This window comes from Lagenorhynchus albirostris, chromosome 7, assembly GCF_949774975.1.
Source record: "Lagenorhynchus albirostris chromosome 7, mLagAlb1.1, whole genome shotgun sequence".
In the NCBI taxonomy this organism is placed as follows: domain Eukaryota; kingdom Metazoa; phylum Chordata; class Mammalia; order Artiodactyla; family Delphinidae; genus Lagenorhynchus; species Lagenorhynchus albirostris.
The window spans coordinates 94,877,401-94,896,805 of NC_083101.1; the positions used below are offsets into that span (position 1 = coordinate 94,877,401).

Here is a 19,405-nt window from a genome sequence, read left to right on the forward strand (position 1 = left end):
TAAACTATCTTAGTAAAAACATATTAATGTATTGGGCTTCCCTGGTGGCACAGTGGTTGAGAGTCCGCCTGCCGATGCAGGGGACACGGGTTCGTGCCCCGGTCTGGGAAGATCCCACATGCCGCGGAGCGGCTAGGCCCGTGAGCCATGGCCGCTGAGCCTGCGCGTCCGGAGCCTGTGCCCCGCAACGGGAGAGGCCACAACAGTGAGAGGCCCGTGTACCGCAAAAAAAAAAAATAATAATGTATAAATTGGATTTCATATATCTAGAAAAAGTTAAATATTAATAGTTCAAAAAGGGTGGATACATAAATCTTTATTAGAAAAATGTTTCAAAACACTTCTTTAAAATAATAATATTTATAAGTTCCCCTTCTCTAAATACCCAGTATTATGAAATTTGGAAACACCACTTCATAGAGTACTTAGAATTTAACTGAAAGGACTTCTGTTTGTTTGTTTGTTGGAAATGATGCAAAAAATAAATCAGAAGTTACAGCAGCATTCATCCAAACTCAATCATGAAATACTTTACAACAAATTAAATACCAAAAAGGATGCTCCCAAATGGTGGCTGTGTTATGTGCATTTGCTCAGAGACAATTAATGCATGCAGCTGGTGCTAACCTTCAGTAAGTTTCAATCAAAGCTTGACAGCTACCAGTTATATTTCACACAGGGTAATTATAGCAAATGGCATTTAGGCTTAATGTTCTGCCATTTCTCCTTCTTTCCGGAATGTAATCAACAAGATATTAAGATTGCTTCTGCTTAGCTTTTCTTTAATCTTCACACTGACAAAAATAAATATTCAATCATAAGGCATTTAGTGAAAGTATAGGTGGGGAAAAAGACCTGACATTCAGTAGAATTTTTCCTATGATAATCACTTCAACAAATGATATATTTATAGCTTTTCTGCATAATAAAATATATTAGTCCTTTCAAAATGAAATATATCTTCACTATGCTTCTCATTTTCTACAATGCCCAGACTTTTCAACATATATTGTACTAGCATATAAGCATCAGTGTGAAATACTTTTGTATGTTCACTAAGGAAAAACTATAGCAGCTCCTCCAGAGGTTATGCTATTCTAAAACCCCATGCTCCTACACATTCTTTGTGTGTGGTAGGACAGCTAAAAAGACACTAGGATGATGAGCATATGGTCTAGATTTAATAGAACAGGTGCTTAAATTTTTATAGTAAAGTATTTCAAATGCTAACTCATATCTGAATGTACTTTTAAAACAATATTCTACAAAAAACTGCATATATATATATATATTTAATCTCATTACGCATATACTTGCTGAAATGAATTTAGACTGCTCTTTAAAAATTCTGCCTATCTGCTATCTGTGCATCTGCCATAACTGTCCTGGACCAACCAGCACATCTCAAGAATCAAAGTCTGTGCATCTGCCATAACTGTCCTGGACCAACCAGCACATCTCAAGAATCAAAGTGGTCCAGAAGCTATGAGTGTTCTGAGTTGAGTCTTGCTCTTTCCTGGGCCTCCAAATTGTTCCACCAGAAATGGAGCTGGGGTGCCAGCACTCTCCCTACCTCAGTTGGTAAGACCAACCAGGACATCTCATTGTAATGGCCTTTTGGTTCAGAGCTCCTTCTCTCCTCTCTTGCTTAATTTTGTCATCACATTTATCACCATCTACATAACTACATATTTTATTTATTCAACAGTCTCCTCAAATGTAAACTCCATGAAGGCAGGGGTTTGGTCTCTTACTTACTGCTATATTTTTTCAGCCACTACAAACACCTGGGACATAATAAGCACTCAATAAAATACTAAAAAGATAAATAAATGAATACGTCTCACAGACCTATAAACCAAAAAGAATACTTACTGGAAAAATCAGGTCAGACATACTAGCCATAGAATATATTCTGAAGAAAAAAGAGAACAAAATTCTGAGTACATTAACACTTGCACTTGACCATCAACTATACCTCACTGATGTGGAGGTAGATGGATAGAATAAGGGTAAACTGTATCAGTCAGACTTCTTAGCTGTTGGCAATGCAAATGAACTTTGGCTGATTTGCACACAATAGAAATTTACAGAAGGCTTTCTGGACCATTCCAAGAATTACTAAGAACGCTAAAGAACTATGTTTAATAAACAGAACCAAGAGTCACCGTTAGCCAGCATGGCAGCCCCAGCCCACACCAGAGAGGCTTGCAACTAGTAAGGACACTGTCTCCCAGGACTTGGACAAAGCCCCCACCATTGCCAAAAGGAAACCTTCACTGTCCCTACCTCTGAAGGTCAAATTTCAACTTCAAACTCCTCGGCAGAAACCTCTGCTAGCAGGGACCCACAGACTTCGAAAGAAGGGTTCGTACGCTGGGAAGGCCAAAAAAAACAGATAAAAAGGTACATTAAAATAGTGGTGTAAAACAAACTTCACTTGGTATAAATACCAAAGGAGAAAGTTCTTCTCTGGAACGCATGTATCTCCTAATATCTGCGTTAAAAAGGACTCTACTATACTGGTGTGCACATGTGAGGTGGCTGTTCATTAACACTGTGTGTGGCAATAGTTTAAAACGAATATGCTAAACTTCACATATTTGAACAATTTAGATTTCTGCAATATCAACTGGCATTAGAAATGTTACACTTATTTAAAAGTGCACAAAATAAAGGCACCAAACTCAAGTATTTTAAATCCTCTACATCCCTATAACTCAACTGAAATGTTTTTTAAGGCATCAAAAATAACATGCATGTGTGTATGTTCATGAGGCAAATTAGCAAAAAATAATTGCACAGTGACCCAAATAACAGGGATTGGGAGGGGCTGACTGCTCTAGTTACAGAGCAACCACTGACTCATGAAAATTCAGTTGTTTGCATTCTAAAAGGGTCTTAGCTCTTTGACTAACACTCTGGTTTTTTTCTGCAGCTTTATTTTGTGCAGCCACAACATTTTTAAAAACTCCTGAATCTTAATCTACTTTCTTTTCTCTCTTCTCAAAGGTGTGAAAGTGCTGGCCAGGTATGCTTGAGTTTTAGAAAGACAATCTGTTCCTTTCTTCTTCAGCTTCCCTAGGCTCAAATGATAGGCATTTGAAGCCCCTCTCACCGTCTGCTATTCAGAGCAGGGAAACAGTTTTTACAAGCTCCCTGGAATCTGAAGAATTTGTCCCCAAAGTGCACTGAAACACGCCTAGTTAAAAACAAACTACAATAAGGAAAGCAACAGAAGCCAAAAACAAATGTACTAAACACACTGTTAACCAGCAGAAACACATCCAAAAAACATATAAACATAATTTCTGGGTATACTGCCTAGAAATAAAACATTCAAAGAAAACCAATTTATTTCATTCAAGGAATATTTACTAAGCACCTATCATTCCACAAACATTGAGCTAGATAGCTGTTGCTGACACAAGTCAACAAAATCGAACAGTTCCTTCCCTGGTAGCAGTCGGTGCTGAAGATGCACGGAGTACATAATCAAACCAGCAAAGAGATATAACTTGTTAAATTAAGTAAACAAGGAGCCCATTAGACTAGGTGGCTGTAAATGCCTTGGTAGCCTATGTAAGCAAACCAAAATCTAAGCCGTAAGTGCCTCAAAGTTACAAAATCAAAAGGCTAAGAACAACTAATCACAAAAAGCCAACTAGGCTTTCAGCTATATAGCCAATCAATAATTTCCTTCCACCTTTTCTCTATAAAAGTCTCTCCCCAACCTCCTGTTGGTGGAGCACTCCTAACCACTTCTGGCTTGGTGCTGCCCAATTCAAATTGATTTCTGCTCAAATAGACTCTTAAAATTTTAATATGCCTCAGTTTATCTTTTAAAAATTATAAACTGGAAGAAGACAGGATATTATAAAGTTCTTATTTCAATACCTAATGATGTGATTGTATACAGGTTATATAAAAACATTCAAATCCTTTCAGATTTTATAACTTATTTTTCACTGAATTCTCAAAGTTGTGAAATTTATGAATAAAAAATTAACAAAACTTTTATAATTGCAAAGTGTATGAAAACGAAGGGAGAATGAAGTAAATATCAGATTGGCAACTCTTCATGTTTCTGAAAAATAAAGAACTTAAACTCATATTAAATAAATCTACATAAATTAACAATAAGATAAAAGTGGATTTTAAACAATGCAGAGAAGAAAAACATCTACTAAACAAATAATGAAACTGAAGCACAGAAAATACCCTAAATCTGCAAACTTCCTTACCAAGCTTTACCCTTTAATTCTACAGTTTGGAAAAGCTCCTGCTCAATTAAGCTAGGCTATATAGAAAATCCTACTGGAATACATTTCCTGAGCAGGTCAAATGACGCTACTCCCAAGACTTGCCCTCTTGGCAGAATTAAAGTGAAGCAGGTACCCCTCCCTAACCACACGGAACAGAGTGACAATATATCTGGCAAGGAAGGGGCAGGGGTAGCAAGAGAAAAAAAGACATTTATAAACATAAACACATTAAAAGGATACTGATGAAAATGAATGTATTGCATGCTCATTATCTACCAGAACACTTTTAATGCATGTCCATTTACTGTTTTCATCCCCATAATGCCGTTATAAAATACTCATGACTATTATCACACTTTATGCATTAGGAGATGAAAGCACAGAGAAGCAAGCCATAAACCCACTCCAGAGTCCACACTCAGTGAGGTTTTCCTCAATCTCTTTCTCAAACACTGAACTGATACATAACCGACTTCAAAGTAGCTCATTTTAAATTTCAGAACCTACAGATAATTAATTTTAGAGGAGTCCTATGGTTACCCCTTATTTTTCAAGTACTTGCTCCTGTCCAGTGAATGGAACAAGGAACTTCCCCAATTGTGTTTAAAGTTGGTCAAGGTAAAACAGAGTTCAAAAATACATACATTAGATGAGTTTTCTCAACCCCTGTAGCCAGCAAATCCTACCATGGCATCAGGGAAAAGTTTGTTTAATAAATAGCTCCTTGTTTTTCATAAGATATCAACTACTTCAACAAGCCAAACCTTCAAGCTGAACAGAAACCCCATAATTTATCACCTAACAGGGTGACTATGACCATTTCCAGATACTTCCTCTGCCTCTGAAATGCTCATGACCAAGTGTAACTATAAACAGGTCAAGAAATAAATTAATTCCAGGGCACTGGAAATTATGTTCATGAAATGAAAAGTGGCCTTGCTGACATTGCATCACTATTTCTAGACAGTGCACTTCAACATCAAATAAATATCACATCATGGAGATGTGCCAAAAGCCAGTGACCTAGTTTCATTAGGGTGGGAAAGGAATAGCAATCTGTCCTTTGAGACTAGTACCAAAATAGCTTCCTTAAAGCACAGCTTCATGCTTTTTAAAAGTTTTAAATAATCTTTTCATACAAGGGCAAAAATAATAGACAGAGCCAATATCAAATATGAATTTCCTTTATGTACCCCCATAAGTTAATGCTAGCTCTCATAATGTTATCAATATTTTCAAAGCTTGGAAAAAATTAAGGATCAGAAAAATTAAGTAAGAAGTTGTTTCAACATCTAATAATTGCCTAATATAGGCAATCATACCACACCAGTAGAGTGAGATTATTTTTGAGAAACTCCATAAAGATAATTGGCTGACTCTGCCAATGCCACACCCAAAGAAAAATGCAAGTAATAAAACACAAAACTTTTTTTAAAATAAGTATCTTTGTATTATATGTATTTAAAAATATAAAGAAATACTGAACTTATGCACAGTACCATAGAAACAAAATCTGGCACAATATACACTGGCAAAAATGAAGAACAATTACTTTAAGAAGGGCTGGGCACGAAACAAGTCTGAAAGACACTGGGCCTATGAAACCTATTTACTATGGGATTTTCTTCCTGAAATAAAGAATGAGTTAGGGGTTCACAGTATCACAACCAGGTAAAACAGAATTCAATGTAAAAACATTTAATGGGAAAATAGGGGTATGTCATACTGAAGAAGTGGTATAAACCATAATGAAGATACACATGACCTCTTTAGGCACCAAAAATGGAACTGAAATATATATAATACAGTTGACCCTTGAATAATACAGTTGACCCTTGAATTGTATGGGTCCACTTACATGAGGATATTTTTTCAATAAATGTGTAATACAGTATTACACGATCCATGGTTGGTTGAATCTCTGGATATGGAACTGTGGATATGGAGGGCCAACTATAAAGTTATATGCAGATTTCTGACTGCATGGGGGGTTGGCACCCCTAACCCCTGAACAGTTCAAGGGTCAAGTGTTCAAGAAAATCTGAGAAAAAAACAAACTGACAGAAATACAATAGCAGTGGATACATTAACATACCTCTCTCCAATCTGACAGACAAAATACAGAAAAACTAGAAAAGAATGTAATTAATAAATATATTACATAAAACTATGTCTAAACCCTACAATTAAAAAGGATACTTTCTTTTCAAAGGCCATGCAATATATTTACAAATACTGGCCAATGTAATTGTTATATACAAAATGAAACTGCAAGCACTTCCTAAAAGTAGTACTACAGAAAACATTATCTGAATATGTTATAATGAAACTAGAAAGTGTTAATAGAAAACACCAAAAATAACTTGGAAACTAAAAAAAAAAAACAAAAAACACACACTCAAGCAAACAAAAACCCTACTCTTAGGTTAATATTTAATAAGAATAAAATACAAATCTAGAAAATAATATAAGTGCTATATGAAAATGAAAAACATCTAAAATTAGCTTTAAAATACAAACTTTTTCATCACTAAAAATGAAGATAAACTAAATTTTTAAGTTAAAAAAGAGCAATGAAAGCACTGAGACAAAGAAAAGGTAGAATTATCACAAAAGCAGGAAGTCATACATCAGAAAAGAAAAAAACAGTAAAAGGGGGGGAAAAACAGTAAAAGGGGGGAAAAAACCCACAAACCTAAAAGCTGGTTCTTTCTGTGGAAAAACAAATCATGAAAAAGAGAAGAGAACAAAAATACAAATTAAGGAATTAATAAGGGCAAACACCCAAATATGAAAGAAAATTAAAAGAATTATAGGAACACATGATATACAAGTCTATGTTAGTATATCTGAAAATCTGGGTAACTATATTTCCCAAGAATTGTGAATTACTAAAAGGGAATTTTAAAATCTCAAAATATATCAGGACACAAAAGTAAAATTAATATAAAATTTCAAGGGTATTATTTAATTCCAGTATTATTTCAAGTATCCCAGAAAGCAGAAAATAAGGCTTCCAAATCATTTTTAAGATGCTAATATTTAACTGCTACCAAAGTCTCACAAGATAACATATGAAACAAAACTTCAAACTAATCTCTTCTATAAAAATGGATACAAAAAGTACCATTTCAATATAGGTATACAGAATCCAGAAGAATCATTAAGCATGAAAGAATAATATACCATTACCAGAGTAGTTCATTCTAAGAAAACCAGAATCTCTCTATAATAGAAAATCTATCTAAATAATTCAAGTATCAAAAAATTCAACACTATCAATATGTCAAGGTATTTCCTTCATAGGATTATGGATACATATCTCAGTTAAAGCCAGGAGAAAGCTTTATAGTGAAACATCAGAAGTTTCTCTGTACAAGTTATAAATAAGACAGGAAGGAGCGATTATCTAAAATATACCATTAAATCAAAAATAGCAAGTCACAGAACAAAATGTATAATATGATCATACTTTTAGGGGAAAAAAATCTACACAGATCTGTATTAATACATTGGTAGATGCACTTTTAAAAGTCTGAAATGACAGGCAACAAACCATTAATAATAATTACTTATTGGGACCAATATTTCCCTATTGTTTTCATCAAAATTATGTGACATGAGACAACATAAGCAATTGCTTTTAAGAAATCTGTCAACTGCAAAAAGATTAATTCAACTTTGAAACTGCCCCAAACTGCTTCCCATTATTATTTTTATTTCTAATCATACATTATTAGTGATTATATGTTTTCCTTTTAAAAAAATAGCAATATTACTTTTGTGTTCAAATGCTCTAGGAGTTAAATTTTAAAGTAATACCATTACTTTCTTATTGACTGAGGTTATACCACCTCTCACAGAAGACTTCCCCAAAGGGACATGGGCTCTGAGGATGGGGTAGTTCAAGATTTCTCAACTGGAGGAGGCATGGTGGAAGGAGTAGGTGATTTTCTAATGGTGAGATATCAGGAAAGAGACAGCAGAAGGTAGAAGGGGAAAAAAGAGTAGGAAAAGAACAAACCTGGCTGCTGGCAATTGGCTACACGTAATAGGATCAACAAAAGAGATGCCACTAAAGGTTGCCATAAATAGTGATCAAAAGGGTCAAAAGGGTATATTCACAAAGTGCCACGGTAAAATGAAAAAGAAAAAGCACAAAGTGAGACATGTGATTGTGAAAACACATCCTAGTTTAGCAGTGTAATCCTACATGCAAAAAGCTTATTTAATAACAGCCAATTTTACAAAGATAAGACATCTGAATGTTAACAGGACGTTTTTCAGTTCAACCACAATCATGACAGATGGTGCACATCTCCGAGTAACAAATAACTATAAACATTGGTGAATCTGTTTCACCATTTTCACCATAACAACAATGATTCTGGGTGTATAGAACTTTTCTGATTATGCTTTCAGTCGTTCAACCAAAATAATGCAACTGAGTTCCAGTTCAAGATGACAACATAGGAGGATCCTGAAACCACCCCTTCCCATAGACACACCAAATCTACAGCTAAATAAGGAACAATGTCCTCTTAACAGAAACCCCAAAACTACCTGAGCAATTAATTCCTCCACATTTGGCAAATTAGGAAAAAACCCACATTGAGACAGGTAGAAGAGGCTGCAGCACAATCTCACCATTAACCCCACCCCCAGTGCGGTGATACACAATCCGGAGAGAGCTCAAAAATCCAAGCTTCTCCCTGAGGAGCAAAGCGTTAGAATCCCACATCAGGCACACCAACTTTTAAGACCTGCACCTGAGAAATGAAACACAAAATATCTAGCTTTGAAAGTCAACAGGCTCGTATCAACGAGAGTGACAGCTACAGCAAACTGAGAAGCAGTTCTGAGCTCACACAGACTCACCTGGCTACCCCCTACCAAAGCCAGCACAGAAGCAGCTGCCTGAAAAGTGCCCAGTCTTTCTGTGAAGGAGGCCGATTTAAGGAACAAGCATCTAATTCAATACACATCTAGAGGCCTACTGAAATACTATCCAAAGACAGCTGAGACCACTGGGCGCCATCTTTGCACTCTCCCTCTGCCTCACTCCAAGTCACCAGAATCTCCTAAAAATGAGTTTGTAGACACAAATCTGGCCCCCTAATTTTTGCTGCCCAGGAGATACCCCTTGATCACTAGGCTCTGGAGGCCAATGAAGCTTATATTCACAGGTCCCACGAGACTATAACAAATGGAGAAAGAGTTTTTAACCAGCTATACACCCCATGGTACAATGGAGAGGTAGCTTAATAAAAGGCCTAGTATTTCTGTGAAAGAAGCCAATTAGCTTACCTTCATAGCTGGGCCCCGAGGGGCAGCTTCTAATTAAACACACATCAAAGGACCTACTACAATCTTCTCTAGAGATAAGAAAGCTGCATACCTTCCCACCCTCCATCTGCCCTGCCCCAAGTAGCTGTTGTCCCTGAGAAAGAACCTTGTGCGCACATCCGTCACTCCAGCTTTTGTAGCTGCTGCCTAGAGGACACATCCCTTGATAGCCTGGATGTGCTGACCAGCTGGTCTTGTGTTAATGGTTGAAAAGGACAACAGCAAACAAAGAAACATTTCTTAACTGGCTATCACCGAAGGGTCAGTGTAGAGGGAACAAACAGAAATGCCCATCTCCCAGTCTTCCCCTGAAAGAAATATGTTTGCATACCTTAAAAGCTGCTGCCTAAGGGTCTGGCTTCCAATCAGCCTGAATCCAGATGCTGAGGTCCTCCCCTCTGAGACACAGACAGGTCCTGGCACACCCTCAACTACTGACAGCCACTTAGAATAAAACAGGATACTCGCACAAAACCAAAGGTTTGACAGACAATAAAGAGCTAGGGCAGGGCTGAACAATAAGGTTCATCTCCAAGACTGGGAGAGTTAGCTGTTTTATCTAATGCATAAAAACTAACACAGAGAATCAGGAAAATAAAGAAACATAGGAATATATTCCCCAAAAAAGGCCAAGATAAAACCTCAGAAAAAGATCTTAACAAAACAAAAACAAATGATTTATATGAAAAGAAGTTCAAAATAACAGTCATAAAAATGCTCACTGAGGACAGGAAAAGAATGCATGAACAAAAAGGAATTTCCACAAAGAGACATTTAAGACAGTGCAAACAAAAGTGACAAAGTTAAAGAATACAATAACTGGACTGAAAAATACAATAGAGGGGTTCAACAACATGCTAGATGAAGTAGAAAAAAGAATCAGGGAACTCAGAGACAAGACAGTGGAACTCAACCAATCAAAGCAACAAAAAAGGGCTTCCCTGGTGGCGCAGTGGTTGAGAGTCCGCCTGCCGATGCAGGGGACATGGGTTCGTGCCCCGGTCCGGGAAGATCCCACATGCCGCAGAGCGGCTGGGCCCGTGAGCCATGGCCGCTAAGCCTGCGCGTCCGGAGCCTGTGCTCCTCAACAGGACAGGCCACAACAGTGAGAGGCCCGCGTACTGCAAAAAAAAAAAAAAAAAAAAAAAAAGAATGGAAAAGAGTGAAGCTTAAGAGACTTATGGGACAACATTAAGTGTACCGATATTCTCATTATAGGGGTCCCAGAAGAAGAAGAGAATGAAAAAAGGGCAGAAAACTTGTTTGAAAAAATAATGGCTAAAAATGTCCCTAACCTAGAGGATAAAAAGACATCAAGATCCAGGAAGCCCAGAGAATTCTGATAAAGATAAACCAAGAAAGACTCACACTAAGACACATTATAATTAAAGTGACAAAAGTTAAAAAGATCTTTTTAGGAGTCTCTTCAGAGAATCTCAAAAGCAGCAAAAGAAAAACAACTTGCTGCATACAAGGGAACCCCCATCAAGACGCTGAGCAGATTTTGTAGCATGCAAATAAGGCTACCTTGAGTACAGCTGGACAACAGGAAAGTAACATGCTGCTCACAAAATACCAAGTTACTAGTTATTAAAAAAAAAAAAAAAAGAAAAAAGAAAACAAAAATGAGAACGACAGACATCAATCTGAGGTCAGTCAAAATCACTGATTAATTCAATCCCATTACTTATACAATTTGGATATATAAAGCAATAAGGTGAATTTTAATGAAGAAAAGCATGCAGTACAAGTAAACAAAATATTCCTGTAATAGTTAATCTCTAATTTACTTTGTGTAACCCATCTTTGAAGTTAATTTCATTCTATCTCCTCCAGGAGCAGTACAATGGGCCCTCCAAATCCACGGATTCATCCAACCTTCTCCAACCAAAAGTATTCAGAAAAAACAAATTCCAGAAAGTTCCAAAGAGCAAGACTTGAATTTGCCTCATGCCGCCAACTAGTCATCCCTTGGTATGCAGGAGGTATTGGTTCCAGGAGCTCTCACGTACACCAGAATCTGCAGATGCTCAAGTTCCTTATATAAAATGGCATAGTACAATGAATACAGTTGGCCCTCTGTATCCGTGGGTTTCACATCCTCGGATTCAACCTACTTCGGGCAGAAATGTCCATACATAGTTGTTGAATCCATGGATGCAAAACCCACAAATACAGAGGGCCAACTGTATATTTATTGAAAAATATCTGCATATAAGTGGACCCGTGCAGTTCAAATCCATGTTATTCAAGGGCCAACTGTCTTTACATAGCCCTTACATTGTATTTATAACTATTTACTTAGCATTTACATTGTATTAGGTATTATAAGTAATCTAGAGACGATCTAAAATATATGGAAGGATGTGCAGAGGTTATATGCAAATACTACACCATTTTATAAGGTGTACCATGCCATTTTGAGCATCCATGGATTTTGGTATCCACAGGGGGTTCTGGAACCAATCCCCCTTGATACCAAGGGACAACTATAATTTACACATTTAGTAATACTCGATGGATGACTACCGGACCTGTGGTTTCAAACTGTGGAAATGAGAGAGACAGTCTCTGGCTTCATGAAGCTTCAAAGATTTGTACCGTTTTATATTTTACATTTAAATTTATGATTTTGAGTTCATTTTGTACAAATTGTGAGATTTAGGTTGAAGTGGTTTTCTCTTTTCTTTTGCATATGGATATACAACTTTTCCACCACCATACTTTCTCCACTGAATTGCTTGTGTGAATTATCAATTATCAACCAGCCATATTTGCACAGGTCTATTTCTGGATTCTGTTGTGTTCCACAGATCAAAGTGTCTATCTTTTCCCCAATACCACACTGGGTCTGCAGGCCATAAATTCTCTTAGTTTTCCTTAATCTGAGAATATCCTTATTTCACCTTCATTCCTAAAAGACACTTTATCTTGATACAGAATTATGGGTTGACAGTTCTTTCCTTTTAGCAATTTAGAAATACCATTCCACTTATTTCTGGAATCCATTGTTTTTGATAAGGAATCTAAACACTCAAATCATTGTTTTCCTATAAACAATGTTATTTTCCTTTGACTTTAAGTATCATTATTAGTAGTAGTAGTATTTGGTCTTTAGTTTTAAGCATTTTGATTATGACGTGTCTGGTCCTGGATTTCTCTGGACTTATCTTGTTTGGGTTCACTCAGTTTCTTAAATCCTTAGTTTATGTCTTTCACCAAATTTATGAAATCTTCAGCCATTATTTCTTCAAATACTTTTTTTCTGAACCACACTCTTTCTCCTTTCCTTCTGAGACTCTTGTGACACAAATGTTAAATATTTCAGTATTGTCCTATAGGTCCCTGAGGTTCAGTTCATTTATTCAGGTTTTTTGTTTGTTTCTCTGTTACTTAGATTGAGTAACTCCTATTCATTAATCACAAAGTTCACTCACTCTTTTTTCTGTCGTCTCTATTCTGAAACTTTCTATATTTCCATTTGTTCATGTGGGTAAGGCCTAAAATTTTGAAGTCCCAATATCACGTGCTGCCTAACACCTAGGGATATCAGGTGAACCACAAATGGCTGGACTACAAGTTCTCCTCTCAACTCTGCTCCAATAAATTAAGTCCCCTAGACAAACAACCTACCTCTCATCAGGAAAACTAGACATGGTTCCTACTTATTCCTGGGGAGAGGGTTCCAGGTTCCTGCCAGATTGTGAAATTATTCAAACAAAACCAATCACATCCTCCCTAAGGAACCAGGGGGCACACCACCCTCTCATCACTACAAAGCCTGCCTCCCACACTCTGTTTTTTCACTGTTCCCAAGCACAACCTCCATGTGGTCCTGTGTGCCATGTGGTGGCTTCCCCTGAGCTGTGAGTACATGTGACTAACAAACTGCTATCAATCACATCTGTCTAGTGTCAGGCATCATGTCATGTGTTTGGCCATCCCCAGAGTCTCCAGTGATCTTTCCATGTTTGTTTACGACTACATACCCAGTGTCTACACCAGTGCATGGGTCAACAAGTATTTGCAAATTAACTGAATAAATATATCTGGAACCCAGCGTGTGAGCAAAGGGGGCAGCAATAGGAGAGAAGGTTAGAGAAGTGCTGGGGACCCACGTTGCATGTCTTATAAACTGAGGCTTATAGCTGACAGAATCCACACTATTTTCTCAAACTCACAATTCCCAGTTTCAACTGCTTTATTCATGTTTGATTCCAACAACTTTATAATAGAGCAGTTATGATACTTGTACACGTTTAATATCTCCTACCAGATTTCAGATGGGCATTTTAAAGGAACACTGCTGAGTCGTCTATATCTGTACCTGTATCTACATCTATTGATATATCTGTTTCCTCTACAACAACTAACAATATGTTCTGTCGACAAATAACTTCCAAAATCCCCTAATTAGAAAAAAGTAAAGTGGTCACTGAATACATTTTAAAAGTACAAAGAAATGAGACTGCATGAGACTGTATGAGGTGTGTTCGTAAATGTACTAGACTTCACAGAGCAGAACGAGTGCTGGCCTTTAGAGGTCACTTAGGAATCAGTCCATTAAATCCAGCAGTGCTATCCATTGCTCACAACACTGGTAAATGTTTGACATTATATAAGCCTCTTAAGAAAAGCAGTCTTATTTTTATTGTTATACTTTTCTTCTTCCGGAAATAGTATGACCTTATTAATCAGATTTGGCACCGAAAGGTCTCTTGCTATTTATGAAAATCAAATTCACCCTCACAGGATCAAGATGAGTCACTGCTGATGATAGTCAAAAGAATAAGCTCAGATTCTGATGTATGTTCTAAGAAGATTTCAGCAAAAGTTATAAACAAAACTTTCCAAAATGACTACTGTGTTCAGGACAACACACACACTGGATTTAAAAATCTGTCATTACTTCACAGACGCACCTTAAAATAGAGTTCCTGGACACCATGCCAAGATATTGCCTTATTGCTAAACACAGCCTACAGTGAGACATGCAGTGATGTCCCAAACCCCTCACCCTGGGGAGGAGAAAAAGACAAGACTGGGGACTCTCATTCTGGTCCTGTGAAAACTGAGTGCTCTCATTTCCTTCCTTCCTTTTTTCTTTTCATAAAAAACTCATTTTTCTTTCTTCCTTTCCTTTTTAATTTGGGAAATAGTCAATACCAATGATAATTATTAAAGATTCTTTTCCTGAAAACTTTCCAAGAAGAGAATACTAAAAGTATACCCACAGTTAGTCACCACTTTAACCAAATGATCAAAGTTATTGTCACCCAAAATGGGACAACCTAACTTTAAGTGCCATCAAATGAAAAGAAAATATAGAGTGTGGCCCATTTAGTATTCTTGGCAAAAATTTTTTATCATAAACTTAAACGTGAGGAAATACCTCAGTCAAATCCAGAATGCGCAAACTTCAATAATTTGCTTGACTTCTTTTAAAAAAGATTAGTGTTAAAAAAAAAAAAGAGATGGAAAACTTACTGAGATTAAAAGAACAAACAAACAAAATTGCAATGTGTGACATTTAAATGAATCCTGAATTGGAAAAGCAAACCAAAAAGACCACTACAAACATTTTGAACCTGAGGTAATCTGAATATTAATAATAATGTTAATATGTTAGGTGTTATAACAGTGTTGTGGTTATATGAGTCCTTTCTTATTCTTAGGAAAAGCATACTGAAATATTTAAAGGTTCACCTTGTTATTTTGAAATGGTTCGGCAAGAACACAAAGGATGTACATATGAGAGAGGGAGGTGGAGAGTGGAAGGAGAGGGAAATGGGCGGGGACAGATCTTGGCAAAGGGTATAAAAAGTTTCCTTTTACTGCCTTTCACATTTCCTAAAGTTTGAATATTTCCGAAATAAAAAGCTAGAGAGAATGAAAGAGAACCACAGAGCAATGGAAATACTAGACATCTTGTCCACAGTGATGTATACCCAAGCAAGAAGCCTTAACAGTTTTCTTAGATATAATAAGGTTTCTTGACATGTACCCCAAATCTTCTAGTAGAAGATGTAAGAAACAGAGGCCAGGAATAAAAGAATCTGCCACCATTTTCTGTGCAAACTTACAGAAATTTCCTAAACTGTCAAATAACAGAATTCTAATCCTCTGAACTTGTTTTTATTGCATTCTTATAAATGTGTTAAAGGGTGGTATTGTTTGGGGAGCTATTTCCAAAAGAGAATTTTATTTTCTAGTACTGGAGCATTCTCTCAGTTGGGAAGAAGATAGGAAGTTTAGCTGCTTTCTTAAAGGTGAAAATAATAAAGAACAGAGTAGGGCTATTTAGTGTATAAAAATCCTTAATATAATTTAAGAATATTACAGGAAGGTCCTAGGGTAACAATATTAAGGATTTTTAAACTGGCTTTAAACCATTAACATGGTATTTTATATTTTATAATATCTGTCTATACTTAAATATATATATATTACAAATAAAAGTACTGGTTTAAGTATATGACAGTCAATTAATTACATTCTATTTTTATTTTACCTGATATAATACAACTTAAAGAAGTTCAATTTGGCTCTAGTATGTTTCCACCTTCCTTCACATCTTACTTTTCATTAACTATGTAACTTTAATGATCAAGTAAAAACTGAAATTTAGAACACTAATCTAAAACTTGCATTATAGTAATGGTCCATTAATACGCTCATTAGGACTATTACTATATCTGCAAAATAATCGCTTTATAATTTAACTTTTTGATTTTAAGAAAATTTACAAAATATACCTTAAAAATAATCACATTGTTATTCAGACTCAAGTTCAAGTAAAAAAAAAGAAACAAAGAAAACTAAATGCCAGGTTTTGATTACAGTTTCCCAGTAAACTGTTATCACAAAAGTGCAGAAGTGATAATAATATGACAACTAAGAGCATCAGGTTAACTCTTTTGTGGCTGATCAAACATACAGTAAATCCAAATGGGGAGATAGTTTCACTTGGATTAACATACGGAACCATGAGCCTGTAATAACTTAGAAGAGCATTCTTTGTTAGACTTACAGACATATGTCTTCTAGACTGGATGGAGTTCACACATTTTCCCCGAAAATATTTATTTCATCCATAGTATTAAAAAGGAAAGCAAAACATTATTTTTTCCACAATACTCTCCCTGTATTTGAATTCTCCCCACTTACATTCTACCCATCTTCTATTCGCAACCACCCTTGTCTGAAATAGATGAAAGTCTGGGACCACTGACAGTGAAGAAAGGCTCACTGATGGGGGTTATGAGCACCTGGCTGCTCAATGAGCATCTACAACAGGAAGCAAGTTAGGCACCACCAAGAAGGGAGAAAAAAAATTCAGTGTAGTCTACTACGTCTATTATAGTAAGCTCTTTATAACACTTAACAGCAATGTTTACAGTCAAAAAAAAAAAAAGAGGACATCTCAGAGATCATTTTAGACATAGCAAATTCACCAATTTAAAAACAGTTTTAAGAAAACAATAAGCAGTATTTTCATATGAGGATCATCTAAGACAGCAGTTCCCAACCTTTCTGGCACCAGGGACTGGTTTCGTGGAAGACAATTTTTCCACGGACCGGGGATGGGGGGGATGATTTCAGGATGATTCAAGCACATTACATCTATTGTGCAGCTTTATTTCTATTATTATTACATTGTAATACACAATGAAGTAATTATACAACTCACCATAATGCAGAATCAGTGGGAGCCCTGAGCCTGTTTTCCTGACACTAGATGGTCCCATCTGGAGGTGATGGGAGACAGGGACACCCAAAGTGTGTTGCTTATGCCCAATCTACTCCGTAATCTCTTTTTGGGTGCTGTCACTGCAGAAAACCCTGCTTCACAAAGAGAGGTTGTTGGAAATGGAAGCAGGGTTTTCAGTGTTTTTGTGGCAATCTCAGGATGTTCGCCTTGACTTTAATCCAGAGTGTATGGAGATTTGAAGTTGTCTCAAAAGTACTTTTGAGGCCACCCTCATTTGTGACCTCAAGCAGCTGATCCTCTCCTAGCACGCACAAAGTCAATTCACCTGGCTTATTCACAAATGGTTCGCGGATCTATTCCTTCCCAGTTCGGGGGTCTTCTGTGGTTGGGAAGTAATGCTCAAACTCTTGTGAAAGGTGAGATAGGGGATCATGCACCAGCTGGGAGAAAGAAGGCCCTGGCTCAGTCTCTTTCAAAATCTCTGCTAATGTATGAAACATGTCAAAAATCCCAAAGTGCACTCGTTGCCCCCATAATTCCAGTTAGGCTTTGAGTGCAGCCACTTTATCTGCTGACTTGAACACAGTTGTCATTCTCCCCTGAAGTGACAGATTGAGTTTGTTGAGGAGGTTGAATATGTCACACAAGTAAGCAAGTTTTGCGACGCATTCTGTGTCACTGAAATGTGCCGCCAGTGGTGACTGTTTTTCTAAAAGAAATCTCTGGAGCGGCTCTCGTAACTCAGAAACTCTGGCCAGCGATCTACCTTCAGAAAGCCATCTCACTTCTGTGTATAAGAGAAGATGTGTGTGCTCTGCATCCATCTCCTCACAGAGCTGCATGAACAGACGTGAGTTAAGGGCACGTACTTTAATGTGGCTGATAATTTTAATCACATTCTGCAAAACATTGTTAACTTCAGGTGACATTTTTTGGCTAGCCAGCATTTCTCTGTGGATGACACTGTGCGTAGACTCACATTCAGAAGTGACCTCTTTGACCCGAGCAGTAAAACCAGAAAGCTGTCCAGTCATGGCAGCCACTCCGTCCGTGCATATACCAACACAAAATGACCAATTCAGTTTTCCTGATATGTAATCATTCAAAGACATAGTTCTGCAGCTGTGGTGTTGGTTGGCAACAAAAGTGCACATAACATATCTTCATGCACATCCTCCTGAAAAATATGTCACATAAAAACAAGCATTGTTGCCTTGTTGTCAACATTAGTAGACTTGTCAACCTGGACTGCATACCATGGTGACTCATTAATCCTCTCTAACTATTGTGCTTCAATATCCTCTGCTATTTCATCAATTCATCTAGTTATGGTGCTAGCCAAAAGAGGAACATGTGTCACCTTTTGAAATGCAGCCTCTCCTGAAAGTTCACGACAAATGTCCTCAGCAGCAGGCAGGATCAACTCTTCACCAATAGTAAAGGGCTTCTTAGCTTTACCAATGCAGTTAGCCACTAAGAATGGTGCTCTCAGAGCAGACACATTTGTTGAAGTGGTGGCCTTCAATAATTGCTTCTGTTCTTCGTGTTCACATTTTTTTTTTCCTTTGAAAAATTCCAAAGGCTTGTCTTTTGATGCAGGGTGCTTGGTCTCCATGTGGCGAAGCAGTTTTGAAGGTTTCATGGCTTTGCTGGATAGCCAGTCACCACATATTATACAAAGCGGGCTTGGAGAATGTGAATCACCTGTTGCAATGAACCCATAATTTAAGGACTCTTGGTTATTTTCTTTTAAATGCAGCTTTCTTTTTGTTGGCAGTCTTAGGCTCTTCTGCTGTCTCCTCATTAGGTCTCTCCCCCTTTTCAAAGAAGCTCTCCAGTGACGTTTGTTTTTTACTCATTTTGGCTAGGGTTAGCTTGTGGGCTTACGTGTGACTGAGACAAGTGCGCAATGTGGCAAAGAGGCGCAGATGTAAGTGGTAAATAAAATAATAGGCAGGCCACACACAGACTAAAATAAGTATCAGATTCAACTTCAAGCCTGCCACCAGATACAGCTGAAGTACATCAACTCACTTGCCACTATAAAGCCTGCTACCAGATGCAGCTTAATTGTCACTTGCCA

At 37.1% G+C, this 19,405-nt stretch overlaps 1 protein-coding gene across 9 annotated transcripts in view; it reads right to left on the reverse strand.

The window, feature by feature from the left end:
• The window catches only part of AUH (AU RNA binding methylglutaconyl-CoA hydratase), a 161,288-nt gene that overhangs the window by 51,946 nt on the left and 89,937 nt on the right, over positions 1 to 19,405 (reverse strand). The window contains exons 7-9 of one of the 9 annotated variants that reach the window (XR_009541663.1): positions 9,943 to 10,732; positions 2,290 to 2,376; positions 1,876 to 1,915 (exon numbers count right to left, since the gene is read on the reverse strand). The exons of 7 other annotated variants lie outside the window; for them this stretch is intronic. Coding sequence is in view for 1 of the 2 variants with exons in the window: in XM_060155553.1 (XP_060011536.1) it covers positions 10,521 to 10,732 (212 nt within the window). In the remaining variant the exon portion in view is untranslated. Of the gene's footprint in view, positions 1 to 1,875; positions 1,916 to 2,289; positions 2,377 to 9,704; positions 10,733 to 19,405 lie in introns of those variants that run through there. One more of the 9 variants, XM_060155553.1, reaches the window with a different exon arrangement.